Source organism: Eublepharis macularius, chromosome 4 (assembly GCF_028583425.1).
Source record: "Eublepharis macularius isolate TG4126 chromosome 4, MPM_Emac_v1.0, whole genome shotgun sequence".
In the NCBI taxonomy this organism is placed as follows: domain Eukaryota; kingdom Metazoa; phylum Chordata; class Lepidosauria; order Squamata; family Eublepharidae; genus Eublepharis; species Eublepharis macularius.
In genome coordinates, this window is record NC_072793.1 from 172,802,915 (window position 1) to 172,822,877 (window position 19,963).

General features: G+C 43.5%; 1 protein-coding gene across 1 annotated transcript; it reads right to left on the minus strand.

Annotated features, from left to right (window-relative positions):
* Positions 1 to 7,650: 7,650 nt before the first annotated feature.
* Positions 7,651 to 19,135, minus strand: LOC129327061 (zinc finger protein 93-like). Its single transcript, XM_054975481.1, has 5 exons — positions 19,079 to 19,135; positions 14,853 to 14,932; positions 14,315 to 14,441; positions 11,773 to 11,859; positions 7,651 to 9,819 (listed from the first exon to the last, which is right to left on the minus strand). Exons 2-5 carry the CDS (start codon positions 14,865 to 14,867, stop codon positions 7,922 to 7,924), a joined length of 2,127 nt encoding a protein of 708 aa, XP_054831456.1. The 5' UTR covers positions 14,868 to 14,932; positions 19,079 to 19,135; the 3' UTR covers positions 7,651 to 7,921.
* Between the last annotated feature and the right edge of the window lie 828 nt (positions 19,136 to 19,963).

A 19,963-nucleotide genomic window follows, 5' to 3' on the forward strand; every position in this document is an offset into this window, starting at 1 on the left:
GCGTACCCAAAATTGGTAACACACTAATTCAGTAGAGCTATACATATAGCTAATAGATATTAATATATTAAGATTATATACTTTAATTATCAATCAAGATGCAAGGTTTACTTTTATGCAAAGGAGTAGTAAGGGTTAGGGAGGGGATGGGTAGGTGGCTTAGGAAGTACATAATTAGTATTATAATTCAATTAATAATCATCTGAATAAAATATTTACAAGTTAAGTGGTTAAAGTAGATTTAAAAGAGTAAAAAAGGTTAAAAGATTGGCTTAAATATAAATCATTGTTGGTATTAATAGTTAATAATTAAGAGCAAAACATTAAATTTCACTATAGTTATTTAGTATGTTTATAGCACATTAACAGTCAAAGAAAACATAGAATTTTACTTTGGGAAAAATAAACAACGATCTGTATAATAAGGAATATTTTTAAATATTCCATTCATCTATTTGTTAAATCTGGCTTCAGATGTAATGCAGAAAATTTCTCTCATCGTTGTTATGGTTATAATACTATTGTTATATATTAGTTTATTTGTTTAATACTAATAAAATTATTTTTAAAAATACTTCATCTATCATATTTTGAGTTAAACTGCCTTGGAACAAGGGAGTTCTTTTTCAGTTGAAAAGAAAAGCTCTACCCAGGAGACACAGCAATGTTTCCTCATGATCAGACAACCCAAGCAAGATATGAGAGAAGGGGGGAGGGGTGGCCCCTGAACTTTTAAAAAATTGTTTTTATTTATTAGTGCATACCAAGCAAAAATAAAGAAACAACAACCCCCCCCAAAAATATGAGTAATGACTTCCTCCCAAAAGGGGTGAATAACAACACGTCCAAAACATATGCTTAAGACATGCATCTCTTAAGTTACAATGTCAGCATTTTTTTAATGAACAAGTTGCAGCTCCTGAACTTCTATTCTTTGAGTACAATTTTTGCAGGTATATGCAGGATGGAGAGACGTGGCACCTGCCAGAATTGCCTCTTCTGCAGAGAGATGGATGGGACAGGAGCCGGCTACATCCTTTGACTTTCTTTGCATGGGGGGGGGGGACCCCCGTTCATTCTTCCAATCCGCCCTCTTTTACACATACTGCTAATAGTGAGACTGTCATTCATTCTCTGAAAGAAAAAAGACCTGTAGCAATTTTGGGATAAAAGTTTCTCTTTCTGATCCCTAAAATGGATGGGAAATGGAGGAATCTCCTTGGAAGAAATGCACAAAACTGGAAGCCCTCTTGGATTCATCCGCCCGTCCATCCGTCTGAATACACTGTTGTCCAGAGTTCCTCCATGGAAATCTATCGATTTAGATCACTGCAACTTTTTCTAAAAATTATGCTGCTATTCATCACTGCCTTATTTTTCCGTTCTAGGAATCTTTGTTCTTAGATCCAAACGTAACCCTATCTTGCAATCTGCCCACTGCCTGCCTTGGGTCCCAGTGAGAAAGGTGGAGTTGGAATGAAAATAATAAAGGCATAAATCAGACAGCAGATAGGCACAACCATGCATTAACAAAACCATAACATACTAAGACAAATCGATTTTAAAAAATAAAAGATGTTAAAATGATTTGTTAAAATGTAAAATAGGTATGAAAGCCCCCCCCCCCCCAGTTTCTATGTCTCCCTTGCTATAATTGCTCCTCCCCTAAGAAACAACACCCCCTCCTCCCCTACACCTTTAAACATTGCGGTCCCAAAAAGAAGATCCCCAGAGTATTATTTTTACCCGCACACCACCTCTGCAGGCAGCACACGTCCTCTTTCCTTATGCACAATCTCACGAGCCTCGGGGAAAAGCCCGCTTTGCTTCTGAAACTGCCGTCGCCTCGTCTGTATTTCGAACAAAAATGGCCGCCCTCGCTGGTTTCGTTTTCCCGGGCTGTTCCTCGGGAATTTCAGTTGCAGAGCTCTCTCTTACCCCTCCTTTCTCGGTTGTGGATTTTGCATTTCCCCCTTGCGCTCCTCCAATCTTTCTCCTCCAACCCCCCTTCGAGCTCACCAGATCCCGCCGATTCTTCAGGAAGCAGCACGGGAGCTTGCAAGATCCGAGGGAAGAGCAAGAAAGGGCTTTCCCGGGTGCCCCTCAGGGGTGCCTCTCCCTCCCTCCCTTGGGCAGCATCTCCTCCGTTAAAGGCACCCGGGAGAGAGAGTGCAAAGGGAGCCTCCCAGGAAAAGGCGGGCGAGAAAAGTCAGCCTCCCTTACACGGTGACATTGGCCTAACCACGCAGCCCCGACCACCCAACCCACCTCACAGGGTTGTTGGGAGGCTAAAATGGAGAAGAATGCAAGACCCTTTGGGTTCCCATGAGGAAGAAAGGTGGGGTTCAACCTTTTTATAATAAATGTAATTTGGGTAGATTGCTAGGAAAGGACGGAGGCTGTTGCTTCATCCAGAATTGCTGAAACTCTTTTGCCTAGAAGCAGAGCTGGGATTCTCAGCTTCAGAAAGGGAAATTCCTGGAAAATTGAGGGTGAAGCCCAGGGAGGGTGGCTGTTGGGGAGGGCAGGGACCTGGGGGGGGGTTAATGCCATGGAGCCCACCCTCCACAGCAGCCATCATCTGTGTACTCCAGCCATCAGTTGTAATTCTGGGACAAGTGAATACAAATGATTACCAAACAGCATTTTTTCATGGGCACAGTGTCTTTGAGATCACATTTTGTAACTAGGGTTGCCAACCTCCAAGTGGGGGCTAGAAATCTCCCAGAATTACAACTGATAGCTGCTTTGAAGGGTGGGCTCTGTGGCATTATACCCTGATGAAGGCTCTCCCCTCCCCAAACCTCATGCTCTCTAGACTCCACCCCAAAATCTCCAGGAATTTCCAACCTGGAGCTGGCAACCCTATTTGGAACAGTGGAACAGTGGTTATGGGTTGCTGACTGGGCTTCAGTAAATGGTAAGTCTAACTCTCTGACTGCCCAACACTGGACTACTACAAATGCTGCCAACTTTGTCTTGGGAATGTCCTGGAGACTGGGGGAGGGGAAAGGTTGGAGAGGGGAGGGAGCTCAGCAGGGATATTTCTACCATATGAGAAACAGACGTCCTACAGCATCCACCCTCTTTACCCTCTTGAGATATCGCTCTGTGGGACCCTGAGGAATCCTGTCAACAGAAGCTTGAACACTTCTGGGGTTGGCCAGCCATTGCACAAAATGGAGCCCAGTCAGTACAAGATCCTCTCCGCCGCCTCCATGCAGCTTCCTCTATCCGAAGCTTCTGGGAAGGACAGCGAAGGAAGCAAGCCTTGGTTAATCCAGGGAACATCTCACCAAAGTATCCAGAGGGTGGAAGGGTCAATACCCCCCTCCCCTGCTGGGGTTTTCAAGGCAAGAGACTAAGAGGGGGCTTGCCATTGCCTGCCTCTGCAACCCTAGTCTTCCTAGGAGATCTCCCATTCAATTACTAAACAAAGCCAACCCTGGTTAGCTTCCAAGATCTGGTAAGATCAGCCTTGCCTGGGCTATCTAAACCAGGGGCAAGCCCTCACCTACTAAGTACAAAACCTGCATACAAGCTTCCTATTACTTTCTCAAAATTTAAATTTAAACCACCACTCCTTCCCTTCTCACCCCCTCACAATGATATAAAATAATGAAGGACTGTGCAACGTCTGTCAGCGTCAATGCACACCAAGACTTCAGAGGGGGTTAAAGAACCAGATAGATTGGTCAGGACTTTGCATTTCTTTCCTTTTACACTACTCTGGAGCTTCCCCTTTGATATGTACTCTCAGGGAATCTTCCTTCATTCTGGCTGACACCTTACCTCTCTCCTCCATCTAGCCACCATGAAAGTTGGACACCATCTTCTCTATCTCCCACCATCTTAGCTTAGCATTTTAAAGAAACTGGTTATCTCTACTCTGTTCTATCCTGGGTGGAGCTCTCTATAATAAAGAGCTATTTCTTTACTAAGATAAACTGGTAATGGAGAGTTCCATTAACAGTGCAATCGTATGGAGAGTTACTCCAGTCTAAGCCCATTGACTTCAAGTCACTGTAAGTCATAGCTGACTTATGATGGCCCCTAGTGGGGTTTTCAAGGCAAGAGACTAACAGAAGCGGTTTGCCATTGCCTGCCTCTGCAACCATGGTCTTGGTTGGAGGTCTGTCATCCAAATACTAACCAAGCTTGACCCTGCTTAGCTTCTGAGATCTGACAAGATAAGGCTTGCCTGGGCACCAAGATAAAGAGAGCCTCCTAAACAACAAACACAATTCCGCTGGGCCAGTACGCATTCTGCTGAACACAGGCTGATGCTCTTTAACTTTGTGGACAATTTTAACTGGAGGACAATTTGCAGCCCTTTGGGAAAAGGTTGTCTGAGAGTAGCCATGCCAGGTAATGGTAGCTTCTCTGATTACCAAACGAGAGACAGAGCTCAACTAAGAAAGCTTAGAAACAGATCTTTTCTATGCCTACAGAGCATGGTCCGAAGATGTGCTAGACAGCTTCTGCTGAATGCTAATCACCAACCCCAATGGAGGGGGGAAGGACAACCAGAGGTACAGCAAAAGTATTTCCTGGTTAGACGATCATGTTGATGGCAAATAGTCACTGACGAGCTTAACAGGCATTGCCAGCATATTCCACTTCCCATTTCATAATAACCTTTTTAAAAGGCTCGTATTCAACATGACATCCAAATCCTTAGGCAAATCCTGTCATGTCACCAAATTGGTCAAAATCTGACAGTCTAACACCATCAGCACGATCTTCTAACCAGGACCTTCACATTAGAGAATCTCTGCTCCTTAGAAGGAACTATCTCTGCACGGGAAAAGATAAAAAGGATGGTGAATAATCAATATCGAGACTGTGACAATATCTATTTTGCTACTTACCTCTTATAGTCTTCTTTATGTAGAATTTCTCCACCAGTTGGACTTTTGGATCTTCATGCGATTGTCTATAATTGATTGATGTATATATTTTTGTATGATATTTATTGTTATTGACTACATTTTGAGCACTTTAGCACATTACACTTGCTATATAAATGGATACATTATAAATTATAATATATTCAGATACATTTTTGAATGTGTAAATACTTTTGCTGTACCCCCGGTTGTGTCCCCCCCCCCAGTCGGGGTTGGTAGTTGGTGGTTAGTGCTGTTTCCCTGAGGATCCCTTCTGTTATTAATTGCTTCTGCTGAACAGCAGGAGACAAGTAAATATTGCACTCACTGGAAGCAAAGGATACAGTTATGGGCTGTAGAAGGCTTGATATGGAAGAGTGAATCTGCAGCCCTTTGGGGGATTCTGTGTTTAGGTACCTTTCTGAGAAGTTAAACAAATGGGTATTTGGTGCCATTATTATCTTATATAGGGTTGTGTCAACACTCCCAGGTTCCCAAGACGGGTTTTCAAAAACAAACATGTCCCTGTACCCCAGGGCAGGTCATTGCCCCCAATTTCCTCTGATTAACCCAAAGTCTCCCAACCATACCGAAGATAAACTCTGGAAGTAATTCCTGCAAGGCAGACCATTGGACTGCTATGTTCCACTAAATCAGTTAACTGGTGGCTGGGCCAGACAGACAAGTTGCTGGGTTTTGACTGAAGCCCCAAACCCAATACTGCTACACAATGATAAAGAGTAATATTTTTATTTAAGAATTGTGCATAAAATTACATGGGTTAAAAGTGTGCAAAAACAGGTTAAGCGACACTAAAGTTAAACTAAAAACTCTATACTACATAGCAAGATCCGCTGCCTAGTGAACTACACATTACCCTGCAAAATCCAAGCTTCAAAGTCCCAAACCCAACAAAGCCCCGTGGTGCACAGTGGTAAGCTGCAGTACTGCAGCCCAAGCTCTGATCATGACCTGAGTCCAATCATGGCAGAAGCAGGGTTCAAGTAGCCATCGTTCTATCTTACCCCGTTTCCTGGGATAAAGCATAGATGACTGAGGAAGGCAATGGCAATAGCAAACCACCCTGTAACAAAAAGTCTGCCAAGAAAACATCGTGATGCGATGTTCCCCCATGGGTCAGTAATGACTCGATGCTTGCACAGGGGACTACCTTTAGCATTTGGTTAGATTGCCCAAAGAATCTCTTCCAAGAATCTCTCTCATAAAAGAAACACAGAGTAAGGTTTTCTTAGACTAAATCAGGGATCCCTAACGTGGAGCCTGTGGGTGCCATGATGCCTACTACACCTTTCTTTTGCTCTTAACCAAGTGTTTTTAGACAGTATGGCTTTTGCCCAGCAAGACTTCTGATTAGCCACAGGATATTTGATTGGCTGTGCAGATTTTAAAAAAAAATTGCAGCAGCTGCCACCACAGTCACAAGGATCTCCACTGTGTGACTGAAGGTCAACTGGGGTAGCCATTTTGTGACCGGCTCCACCATCTATGGCAGCCATTTTGTGGCTGTGCCCATTACACTGTGTCAGAATTCCAAAGGAGCCCACAGACACAAAAAGGTCAGGGGACCCTTGCACTAAATAGTAAAAATCTGGGGGAAGTGCGCGCACACACAGACACACACCAGAAAAATTAGAAAATAAAATATATGAAAATATATGAAACTGCTTTATAAACTTGGTTGTTCAATGCAAACTAAGGAAAGAAGACAATAATCCAATTTGCATTAATAATACCTTGAGGCTTTTTATTACTGATTTTTATTAACGTATTTTATTTATACTTCTTATTACTTTTCCTGGTAGCCTAGGTAGAGATTGTATATGCTTAAACAGAATTCAGAATGCACTCTGAACTGCCATTTCAAAAGAAATTTCCAGCACCACCTGCTCTATTTTTCTGGATGTTATTTGTTTATTTAAAAGTGAACCACACAGAAATGAAATCTGTTATTTTCTCTCAGTCAAACCGCCTCTGACTTCCAAGGCCAACGGTGTTCAGGTTTCAGAGACCTGATGAGACTGGGTGAACCAGGGCAGTCCAGGCCAGGGCAGAGAGAGAGAGAGACAGAGAGAGGTCAGGGCCTCGAGAGTCCTTCCTTTGCTGCTGCACTGGAGCTGTCCCTTTGATATCCAGATTGCTACCCTCGGGGAATCTTCCTTTCTTCTGGCAGACACCTTCCCTCTCTCTTTCCTCCATCTTGCCACCAGCAGAGCAGGACTCTTCTCTATCTCCATCCATCTGAGATGAGCTTGTTAGTTTAAAATTCTCTCCCTACTCTGTCCTATTCTGGGTGGAGATCTTAATAATAAAGGGCTCCTATTTCTCTACTCAGAGAGCCTCCTAAGGAGCCAAGCCAACAGAATTTCACTGGGCCAGTACGCGCTCTGCTGAACACAAGGTGCTCCTCTTTAATTTGGTGGCATCATTGGAGAACAATCTGCAGCCCTTTGAGAAGAAGCCACCTTGGAATAGCCATGCAAGGTCATGGCAGCTTCTCCACTTTCCAAACAGAAGAAAAATCTCAACTAAGAAAGCTCAGAAACAGTCTTTGTCTCTTCACACACACTGGTCCAAAGAACTGCTTCTGCTGAACAGGAGGAGGCAAGTAAATAATTATTGCGCTCACTGGAAGCAAAGGAGACAATTATGGGGTGTAGAAGGCTTGTTAGGGAAGAGTGAATCTGCAGCCCTTTGGAGGATTGTGTACGCGCAGCTATGTTTCTAAGAAATTCAATATATGGGGTATTGGGTTCCATTATTAACTTAGGGCTTTCTCAGCCAAGCACAAACATTGCTTCTCTAATGCTTATTTATCGTCTAAGCATGGTAGGAAGCTTAGGAGTAAATAACGTAAATGTAGTTCTGTTTACCGCAGATCCCTTAAGCGCTTCTCCATTACTCGTTTCCCTGATATTTACTAAGGTTTGAGGGCTCACAGGAAACTAGTTTCCAAATTAATCTAATTTCTAATCATTAAATAATTTGGGGCTTCTGGGAATTCTTTGACATCCCTAAGGGTTGTGCTTAGTCTGATGATTCTTCCTCTTCATGAATTCTCTGGTGGAATGTGAAATCCCTTCTCCATCTGAATCTTTTTTCACATTCCTGCACTTACGTGGCTTCTCCCCTGCATGGATTCTTTCATGCGATTTTAGGTGTGTGCTGTAACTGAAGCTATCTCCACACTGCAGGCATTTGTGTGCCTTTTCTCCTGTGCAGATTCTTTTATGCGTATTGTGGCTTGTGGCATGACTGAAGCTTTTCCCACAATAAAGGCATTTATACTGTTTCTCCTGTGTATGGATTCTTTCATGTGTTCTAAGGTATCTAGTGACTCTGAAACTCTTTCCACACTCCAAGCATTTATATGGCTTCTCCCCTATGTGGATTTTCTGATGAGAAATGAGGGATGTTCTGGCACTGAAGCTTTTCCCACAATCCAGGCATTTATACAACTTCTCTCCTCTGTGGATTCTGTAATGCTTCTTAAGGCTTGAGCTCTGACTGAAGCTTTGGCCACACTCCAGGCACTTATACAGCTTCTCACCAGTATGGATTCTGTAATGCACTTTAAGGTTTCCATTGATTGTGAAACTCTTTCCACACTCCAAGCATTTATATGGCTTTTCTCCTGTGTGGAGTCTTTGGTGTACAGTCAGGTGTGAGCTCTGACTGAAGCCTTTTCCACATTCCTGGCATTTATACGGTTTCTCTCCAGAATGGGTTCTTTTGTGGGAAGTCAGGTGTGGTCTCTGACTGAAACATTTTCCACATATAGTACACTGGTATGGTTTCTCCCCAGAATGCATTATCCGGTGGGAAGTGAGGCCTGTGCTGTGACGGAAACTTTTTCCACACGCCAAGCATTTGTAAGGTTTCTCCCCTGTGTGAATTCTTCGATGGGAAGTGAGGCCTGTGCTGTGACAGAAACTTTTTCCACACTCCAAGCAATTGTAAGGTTTCTCCCCCGTGTGAATTCTTTGATGGGAAGTGAGGCCTGTGCTGTGACGGAAGTTTTTTCCACACTCCAAGCATTTGTAAGGTTTCTCCCCTGTGTGAATTCTTTGATGGGAAGTGAGGCCTGTGCTGTGACGGAAGTTTTTTCCACACTCCAAACATTTGTAAGGTTTCTTCCCTGTGTGAATTCTTTGATGGGAAGTGAGGCCTGTGCTGTGACGGAAGCTCTTTCTACAGTCCAAACATTTGTAAGGTTTCTTCCCTGTGTGAATTCTTTGATGGGAAGTGAGGCCTGTGCTGTCACGGAAGGTTTTTCCACACTCTAAGCATTTGCAAGGTTTCTCCTCTGTGTGAATTGTTTGGTTCACAGTAAGTTTTCCACTCTGACTGTAGCTCTTTCCACATTCCAAGCTTTTATATGTTTTTTCCTCTGAGTGGAGAACTGTACTATACCTGAACCTCTTCCTACACTCTGAGTACTGACATGGTTTTTGCCTAGTATGATGTCTTTGATGGGAAGGAATGCTTTCACTCAGATCAGAACTATTTCCATAATTTGAACTCTCAAATGGTTTCTCTCCCATATGGATTCTCTGATGAGAAGTGAGGCTTACAAGCCTGATGAAGGCCTTTCCACATTCAGAGCATTTATAACGTTCTGCAGTGTGATTTCTCTGATGGGAAATATATTTAGATTCTTTTTGCAGTTCTGTTTCACTTTCAGAATGCTTATTCTTCCCCTTTCCTTTGAGATATTCTTGTTGAGCTGGCTTTTCAAGCAAGCCACCACCCTCAAAAACTACAGCCTGATTCCCCAACTTTTCCACTTTATTCTCCTCCTGCCTCTTTGATTCTTCTTGATTCCCAGAAGGCTCTTCTTCCACTCCATGACTGGTTGTTTCGAAAGACCCCACATGTCTCTGGCTATAATTCTGGTCATCCTGCTTCTCACCTGGTGGAAGAAAGACTCCCAATTAGTCTACAATGTCAATCATGTTGTGCTAACTTTTCTGAAGAGTTAATTTGGATGGAGCTCTTTGCTTTATTGTAAGTTCCTTTCAGAACTGGCCATGGTATATATACAGATTTGGTACTCCTTGTTGGTGACTTTCATTAGAAGAGTTCAAAACTTAACTGTCTCTGTATGGATAGTTTTAAGACTCCCCAACAAATTGATATTGCAGCCCAATAATATTTTAGCACAAAGGGCAGAATATATGTTTAGTATAAGGGTTTCATACAACTGGCTTTATGCATTTTATTTTTAAAATATGAACAGATAGTATAGAAGAATAAAGGACTTTTGTCCAGCCAATGAAGCGATTGTACCATTACTCCCATTCTGCAGTCACACAGAATATACACATCCATCATCATCATCATCATCATCATCATCATCATCGTCATTTATAGTCCACCTTTCTCATTGAGACTCAAGACGGATTACACAGGATGAGGTTAATACAATCAGTATCAAGTAAGTACATTCCAATACAATAGCATAAGGTAGATACAAGTTTAAAAGACATAGCATTAGCAAAGATCCAAGACAGAGTAGAAAAAATACTGGAGCAAAACATAATTAATTCTAGGACTAACATTACACAACATGGAGTGCTTGTTGTTCATCAGAGTACATATTAAAAGTAGCAGATAATATACGAGGCAAAAATGGTGATGAAGTCTATGATCCCCAACTCGTTAGTGAAGCATCTGAGACCCCATCCCTACAATACAGCCCTCCCATTTGAGTAAAAAGCCTTTTTGAATTGTTCAGTTTTGCATCGTTTATGGAAAGCCAGGAGAGTGGGGGCTTTCCTGACCTCCTCAGGCAGGTGGTTCCACAGGGTAGGGGGCCACCACAGAGAAAGCCTGTATACAGGCTGCTGCTGACTTCGCACTTATGCAGCCTGGCACCTGCAGGAGACCTTGTTCAGATGAGCGAAGCTGCCGTGGAGGAACATGGTAACATCATCATGTATACATTTTTCTTTATAACAAAGTGGTAAAACATTTATAACATTTTTCACCTTTACAAATGTCCTTGACTATCTACCAAAGGAGGAGACTTTATCCTGACAACTCCATCCTCGTCCTTGCAAGGTAAGTAGTCCAGAAAAGTTACATACTTCAGGGAAGATGGAATTAGGGTCAAGATCCTGATCTACACTGAGGAGGAGAAACGTGCACGGGGTGAAATTAACAGCTGCCCATACAGGTGCCTTCTCTGTGGTGGCCCCCACCTTATACAATAGCCTGCCAAAAGAGGGCAGGAAAGCCCCCACTCTCCTGGCGTTCTACAGACAATGCAAAACTGAATTATTGAAGAGGACTTTTTACTTAGAGCGGAGGGCTGCACTGTGAGGAAGTGGTCTCAAAAAGATTCATAAGAAAAGGGACAGGAACTATCCTTTACTATTATGTGCTGTCAGATGGTGTAAGTATGATCCTACTGTTAATATTTCATTCTCAGAATTGCTTATGCGGTGGTTTAGTATTTCTTCAATCTTGGCAAATTTCCTTGATTTATTCTATTGCATTGTTTATTGAAATGTCTTGACTGTACTGAATCACACTGCATCATCTGCCTTGAGTCTCAGTGAGAAACGGGGTCTATAAAAATGTAAATAAAATAAATAAAAGGCTGTTCTCTGTATCATGCATCTGACCAAGAGAACTTGATTCTCGAAAGCTTATGCTACAATAAAATTGGTTAGTCTTAAAGGTGCTACTGGACTCTTTTTGATTTTGCTACCACAGACTAACACGGCTAACTCCTCTGCATCTACATCCCATGCAAACTGTTACGAGGAAGGAAACCTCAGAGGATGGTAGAACTGCTGGAGGTAACCAGCGCTCCAAGGAACCCCCTCGGTCTCCAGACGTGACACATCTAAGCACCCACCTGCCAACCTGGCCTCTTCTTCAGAGACCAAAGGAAAAGGCTCTTCGCTTGCCTGAAGCCAGGAGATGAGGACGGGCTTGGGAATCGCTTTGGAGGAAACAAAGAGACCAGTTACTTCTCACTGCAAAAGATTCAGGCACTCCTATGTTGTCCACTTCCACAGTCACCTTCTAAAAGACCACAAGAAAGAAGGAAAGCTACAAATAGAGAGGCAGGAGGATGGAGATGTTGCAAAGAAACTCATGTTTAAAGCAAGATTCAAATACAAAAAGTTATTAGTCCAATCAAGAATGGGCAAAACCCACTCCCAACTGTTGATAAGGTAGGGAAGGTCAATCTGGACAAAAACCATCTCCACTCTTTCCTTTATATCTCTACAATAAAAAAAAAGTCTAGAAAGTTGCATTTTGAAGAAAATGAGAGCTGGAAATTCAGAGAAACTAGTAGATGCTAGTAGCACTAGATCACTATAATGTTACTGTGCTATAGCAAAATACCAATTACCAATTTTATTTTTAAAAAATTGAAAATCCAAAGGGCTGACTGAACCTGGATCAACAAGAGTCTAATCCAGTGCTCTAACCATTAGACCATGTATTATCTGTTCGTATATTTTTTTCATCTGGCTCTCACTGCATTGTATTTCAATACAATACCATACCTTGCTTTGTCTAATAGGTCACATTACACAATGCCTTGTTTCAGATTTCTGCAACTGTAAACTATTGGTTATTAGATGTATCCTCTTTCTATTGATTATACTCGCTCACACTGTGTACTCTACCTTCAGTTGCAGTGAGAAAGGTGGACTATAAGTAACGTCAATGAGAGAGCAGTAGTTGACCAACTCCAGATCTTTTTGGAAAACTCTAGACCCTTTCCAGTCTGGATTCAGACCAGGACATGGGACAGAGACAGCATTAGTAACGTTAGTGGATGATCTCCGACTGAATATAGACAAAGGCCATGCCTCCTTAAATGCCATCCTGTTGAGGTATTTTTAAAATAGAAGTGGGCATCAAATGATGTGCTCTGGACTGGTTTAAATCATTTCTCATGGAATGGAAATAAGTTGCCGTTGGAAATCAGCTATCTCCAGAATGGGAACTATCTTGTGGGGTTCCACAGGGCGCAATCTTACCTCCCATGTTATTCATGGAAGGAAAGAAAACCGTAAAACCTTTAGGAGAACTCATTTGCAGCTATGGAACTGGATGTCATCAATATGCAGATGACACTTAACTCTACATCTCACTATCCAGGTCCCCACAGGATGCAGCAAATCGCTGCCTGACAGCCATGGTGAAACAGCTGAAAAATTACAAATTAAAATTGAACCCAGACAAGACTGAAGTGATGCTTGTTGGGAAGTCAGAGATCTTGAAAAACGTTGTGGTTTCCACCTTCGATGGAGTTTGTTTGACCGTTGCAAACTCGGTTAAGAGCCTAGGGTTATAAGATTCAGCGCTACTACTAGAAAAACAAGTTAAGGCAGTTGCAAAAAATGCTTACTGCAATCTCACTCTAGCCTGGAAAATGGCTTCTTATCTTGACATGGCTGACCTGGCCACCTGGATCTACGCTATGATAACATCAAAAATTGTAATGCATTATACATTGGTCTCCCATCATAGTTAACTAGGAGGCTCCAATTGGTGCAAAATGCTGCAGCTTGACTATTATCGGGAGCGAGCAGAAGCTTGAACATCCCTCCCATCCTACAGTCACTCCATTGGCTACCTATCAGTTACCGTGCTCAGTTCAAGGTATTGGTTATTACATACAAAGCTCTTCATGGCCTTGTCCCAGCATACCTATGGGACCACCTCCCTCCCTATGTCCCTCCATGGCAGCTTCGCTCCTCTGAACAGGGTCTCTTGCAGATGCCAGCCTGTACATGGGTGAAATCAAAAGCAGCCCGTACACCGGCTTTCTCTGTGGTGGCCCCTACCCTATGGAACAGCGTACTTGAGGAGGTCAGGAGGGCCCCGACCCTCCTGGCTTTACGCCAACAATGCAAAACTGAATTATTAAAAAAGGCCTTTTTCTCAGCTAAGAGGGCGGCATCGTAAGAAAAGGGGTCCCAGAAGTTTCGCTAATGAGTTAGAAACCATAGATTTCACCATTATGTTGCTTTACATATTAACTGTTGTTTTAAATATGTACTCCTGTATACTAACTGTGCTTTATGTTGTTTAATGTAAGTTCGAGAGTTGATTATGTTCTGTCTCAGCAATTCCTCAACCCCATACTGGATCCTTGCTAATACTATGCCTTTCTATACTTATATTCATTAACCCCTTGACATTGTTTGTGGAAACGTTCTTGACACTGTATTTATTTACCCTATGACATTGTTTGTGGAAATGTTCTTGACACTGTATGGAAATGCCTGCCACTGATTGTACTAATCTCACACTATGTAATCCACCTTCAGTCGCAGTGTGAAAGGCAGACTATAAGTAACATCAATATAGAACAAAAAATAATGGCAAAAATCCCAACTTCAGCATCTATCAGAAGAAGGCAAGGGAATCCTTACCTAGGAAAGCCACGTTCTCATAATTCTCCACCATGACTTCCCTGTACAAAGCTCTCTGGTCAGGACTCAGCAGGGCCCACTCTGCCTTGGTGAAGCGCACGGCCACTTCCTCAAAGGAAATCGGACTCTGTGGGGGGAAAGGAAAGTACTATTCCTTACAAATAATCCTGCCCAAACACACTTTTGCTCACATCCTTCTACACCTGTTGACCATTGGTCCACCAAGGTCAGCATTGTCTACTCTGATTGGCTCTTCAGGGCCTCAGACACAGGACTTTTTCACCACTTCCTAACTCATCTTTTTATTTACTGGAGATGCCAACGATTCTGCATGCCAAGCAGGTGCTTTATCACTGAGCCTTCATATAAGGTATCTTAAGCATTTTTAGGCCTCTTTTCTCTGTGGAGAAATCCAAATTGGTTTACAAAAAGGAAAAAAAGGTTCCAAATGACAAAAGCAGAAATCCAGCCCTGCTGCATTAGGAGCTGGAGGCACCAAGCTTTTCCTCACGCACCACACAGATGGTCCATCCCTCACCTGAACTGGCTGCATTTCAAATGTTTCCACTCCTCCCCAAAGAGATCATCCAGAACGTGGCTCCGAATCTCGTCCCCTGACTGTGAGAGAGAGAAATGTATTTTTATGTGTTTATATGCTTTGTTTATATCCTGCCTTCCGAGAGAGAGAGAGAGAGAGAGAGAGAGAGAGAGAGAGAGAGAGAGAGAGAGAGAGAGAGAGAGAGAGAGAGAGAGAGGAGAATACCCCTTTGCGAGAATGACCTTAAAAGTGAAGGCCCATTATTATTTATTTATTTATTCAATGTATAGCCCACCCTCCTCATGAACGGGCTCAGGGCAGGTTACAATAAAATGCTCAATAGACATTAAAACATATAAATACAGTTAAAAAACAAAAAAAACAACCATAAATACAAACAAGACAGCATTTCAGGTGGCGTTCTCCCCCCCCCCCCCCAAATTCCCCAATCCTTATGCAAACAAGCTGAATAGAACAGAAGGGGTGGGGCGGGGCCACAATTTATAATAATCTGGTGACTACACTTGTAGGGGGCAGATGATTTCTTTGCCCTCCTGGCAGACCAGTAGGGAGGCTTCTAAGATGATCAAAGACTGGCCTCAACCGTACGCCTGCCGAAAGGATGTAAGATCATGGCAGGCCCGGGAGTCCTACAACAGAGTTCCCCAGGTTGAAGAGGTCCACCAGGTTATGCATGTCAGACAGATCCTAAGTCTCACAAGGTGTAGACGATGGGAAACTCTGGCTGGTAAGCACAAAAAAAGAGTTCAGTGTTGGGCTCCCTCGGACATCTGGCCCCACCCTGGGTCTCTGTCCAAGGAAGAGCTGGTCGTAGGAAGCTGTTAGCTTTTCCTGACCGACAGAAAGCTGATCGCCTGGGAGGAGAAACACAAACAGACAAAAGGGTCCAAAAGGGTCCAGTAGCACCTTTAAGACTAACCAACTTTATTGTAGCATAAGCTTTCGAGAATCACAGTTCTGTTCGTCAGATGCATCTGCCGAAGTGAACTGTGATTCTCGAAAGCTTATGCTACAATAAAGTTGGTTAGTCTTAAAGGTGCTACTAGACTCTTTTTGATTTTGCTACTACAGACTAACATGGCTAACTCCTCTGGATCTAAGACAAAAAGGTGATTCTCATGACGATGGAATTCAAAGCAAAAAAGTTTCTAGAAGAGATGAGGCTATTCAGCCCAGCCTCCCCTTTCTGACAGCGGTTAACCAGGTGCAGGGCTCATTTCGAGGAGGAACACGCAAGACTGCAGTTCCAGCATTTCCCCAAAGAGGTCACATGTCAGGTGGCCCCACCCACTTGACTATCAGTAATTTTGGACCAGTTTCAGCCTGGATTGGGGCCAAAACAGCCTGGATCGGGCCTCTGATGGGTGGTGGATCATGCAGTGGCCCGATCCTGACCATTAGGGGCCCCCTTTTGCCATTTTGGGCCCCAATTTCGGCCCTGAATGGCCAGGATTGGGTCCAAAACAGCCAGGATAGGTAATGTCGGGGGTGTGGCATATGCAAATCTGTTATACCAATGATACTTCCAACGATGGCAAGGGGTGTGGCATATGCTAATGAGTTATGCTAATGAGTCCCTCCAGTTCTTTTTCTATGAAATGGCCCCTGTCCAGGCGCCTCTAGGAAGCCCACAACCATTCTCCTCCATTCTTCTCCTAACATATTTTGAGGTAAACTGCCTTGGAATATGGAAGTTCTTTTTCAGCTTTTTAAAAAAGCACTACCCAGGAGACACAGCAATGCTTCCTCATGATCAGACAACCAAAGTAAGATATGAGAGAAGGGGGAAGGGGTGGCTCCTAAACTTTTTGCTTTATTGTTGCAAACCAAACAAAAATTAAGAAACAAAAATAAAATAAAATAAAAACAATGCTGGCAACAAGAACACTATTGGCAAATCTATACATATTCTTCTATAAAAAGATTTCCAAATACCTAAAGATAAGTTTGTATGCAATTGCCATGTATATGTGATTCAATCCAAGGCTGATAAGTTTATAAGGTATTCAATCCAGTAATTTGCAGAAGGTGAGCTTTAGTCTTTCCTGTGTTGTAGTATATATCTTTTAGCAACTCTAAGGTCTCAGAGGGTTCATTTCCATTGTCCATTGGTTGGGTAACAAGAGGCAGGCAAATAGTATAAAAGTATGTAAACATTTCAAAAATAAATGAGTATTTAATATGACATATGGTTAACGACCTCCTCCTAAAAGAGATGAATGACCGAACATGTCCAAAGCATATGCTTCGGATGTGCATCTCGTAGGTTACAATGCCAACAACTGACACCCTGCTTAAACTTTTAGTAAGAAGGCTCTAGAATGTTCAAGATATCCTGGTTGTGGAGAGTGCCCTCAAAACATAGCTGACTTATGGCAACCCCTAGTGGGGTTTTCAGGGCAAGAGACTATCAGAGGTGGTTTGTCATTGCCTGCCTCTGTAACCCTGGTCTTTGCTGGAGGTCTCCCATCCAAGTGCTAACCAAGGCCAACCCTGCTTAGCTTCAGAGATCTAACGAGATCAGTCTCACCAGGGCTATCCAGGTAAACATAATATTTTGCTGAATAAGTTGCAGCGCCTAAACTTATATTCCTTCTATACACATTTTTGCAGGTCTATGTAGGAGTGAGAGATGTGGCACCTGCCAATTTCCTTCTTCTGCATAGAGAAGGAAGGGACAGGAGCCGGCTACATCCTCTGACTTTCTTTCCTTGGGAGGGGACACCCTTTCACTCTCCCAGTTCTCTCTCTATTACACACACACACACACACACACAGAGCCAATAGTGAATTTGTCATTCACTACCAGAAGGAAAAAAGACCTGTAGCGGTTTTGGGATAAAAGTTTCTCTTTCAGATCCCTAAGGTGGGTGGAAAAGGGAGGCATCTCCTTGGAAGAAATGCACAAAACAGGAAGCCCTCCTGCATTCGGGTGTCTCAGGGCCAAGCTACACATGACGAATGACACTTGAACGGCAAGTGGATTTAGTGGAGAGCAAGTGAACAGGGAGAAATACACTTGCTGTTCAAGTGTCATTCGTCACTTGTAGCTTGGCCCTCAGTATACTCCTGTCCAGAGTTACTCCATGAGAACCTATTGATGTAGATCACAGTAACTTCTTTAAAAAATACGTTGTTATTCATCAATGCCTTTTCTTTTTCTTTCTAGGAATCTTTGTTCTTAGATCCAAACGTGACCTTATCTTGTAATCTGCTCACTGACTGCCTGGCCTGCCATGGGCTACAGTGAGAAAGGGGGATTAGAAAGGGAAACAAAGGCATGAACCAGACAGCAGATATGCATAATTATACATTCGCAAAAACATAACAGAACAAGAAAATCCCCAAAGACACAGACAAATCAATTTAAAAAATAAAATAAAATGTTTGCATTCGTGAAAAGCTAAAACAGCCATGATTATTTGTAACTTTGAACGCCCTCCTCAGTTTCTATGTCTCCCTTGTTGTGATTGCTCCTCCTCTAAGGAACGACACCATCCCCCCCCCCACACCTTCAAACATGGTGGTCCCCAAAAGAAGCCCCCCCAAAGCTCCTGAGCAGAGATATTGCGGGGAGCAGGAAGACACCCCCGTCCCCAATTTCCCCCCTCCCTTGGCCTTCTGAACTCGCCCAGTTTCACTATTGGAGCCCCACAGAGCTCCGGTTCTTACCAAGGATAAGCCAAATCAGGATCCATCCCCCGGCTGAAGCGCAGCCAGCAAGGAGGGGCCGGGAGAGTCCTCCCTTGCGACCACCCCGGGAGAGCAGCCCTGGGTTTTCCTAAGAGGACGAGCAGCACCCCTCACTCCCAAGATCTGGATAGTTTAAATGCATTTGGGGGGAAGGAATTGCAATAAAACAAGGGAAGGGGGGAATGCAAGAGAGGAGGACACAGTGGAGAGGGAACAGGACCCAAGGGTTATTTTTACGCCTCTCCACACACTTTTCGACCGCGCATTTCCAACTCCTTCCTTACACACAATCTCACGAGCCATCCAAAAAAGGCAGCTTTGCTTCTGAAATTACCATCGCATCGCCTACATGGCTAAAACACGGTCGTTCCCTCAGCTGTTCTTTGGGAATTTCTTTGGCTTGGCGAAAGAGCTTTCCCTGGTGCAGGAGGAAGACGGAACACTCACCTGCCGTCTCTCTTTTGGGTCTTGCAATGCAAACATTTCCCCCTGCAAACCCCCTTTGAGCTCACCAGGTCCCGCCTAGCCTTCGGGAAGCAGCCCGGGGTCCTGCACGCGCTGGGGAAGAGCAAGACAGGGCTTTTCCACGTGCCCCTAGGGGGTGCCTCTCTAGGACTGCGAACTCTCCCTCCCTTTAACCCTTGGGTTGCATCTCAGTAGTTAAAGGCACCCGGGAGAATGCCTCCCAGGAAAAGGCAGGCGAGAAAAGTCATGACTGGGCTTCAGTAAATGGTAAGTCTGTCTCTCTTATATGACTGCCCAATGCTGGGCTACTGCAATTGTTGTGAACTTTGTCTTAGGAAAGTCCTGGTGACTTGGGGAAGGGAAAGGTTGGGGAGGGAGCTCAGCAGGGAAGATTTTTACTATATGAGCAACAGAAGTCCTACAGCATCCACCCTCTTGAGATATCATTCTGTGGGACCCTGAGGAATCCTGCCAACAGAGGCCTGAACACCTCTGGGTTTGGTCTGCGATCTAGAACAAAATGGAGCCCAGTCAGCGAGAGATCATCATCCTGCCCTGCCCGCACGTAGCTTCCTCTATCAGAAGCTTCTGGGAAGGACAAAAGCAAGCCTTGGTTATTCTTCCAGGGAACATCTCACCAAAGTATCTAGAAGGTGGAAGGGTCAATAACTTGTAGGCCATAGAGAAAATTTTTGCTCAATGCTGGATCTTTTCAAAATCTAATTTTGGAGCATATGACTCCTAAACTGCCCCAGTGATTTTTAACTCCAAAACATACTGAGTTGTGCTAAAGAAGTGTGCCTTATTGGACATTTAAGTTTATTCTAGGTGCTTTGGGCAAGGATTTTTAGGAAGCAAATCCTGGAGAAACTGAAAGCTGTCTCAGCTGATGGCCATCATAGCAAGAGTTCCTTTTCGAGAGATTCTTTGCC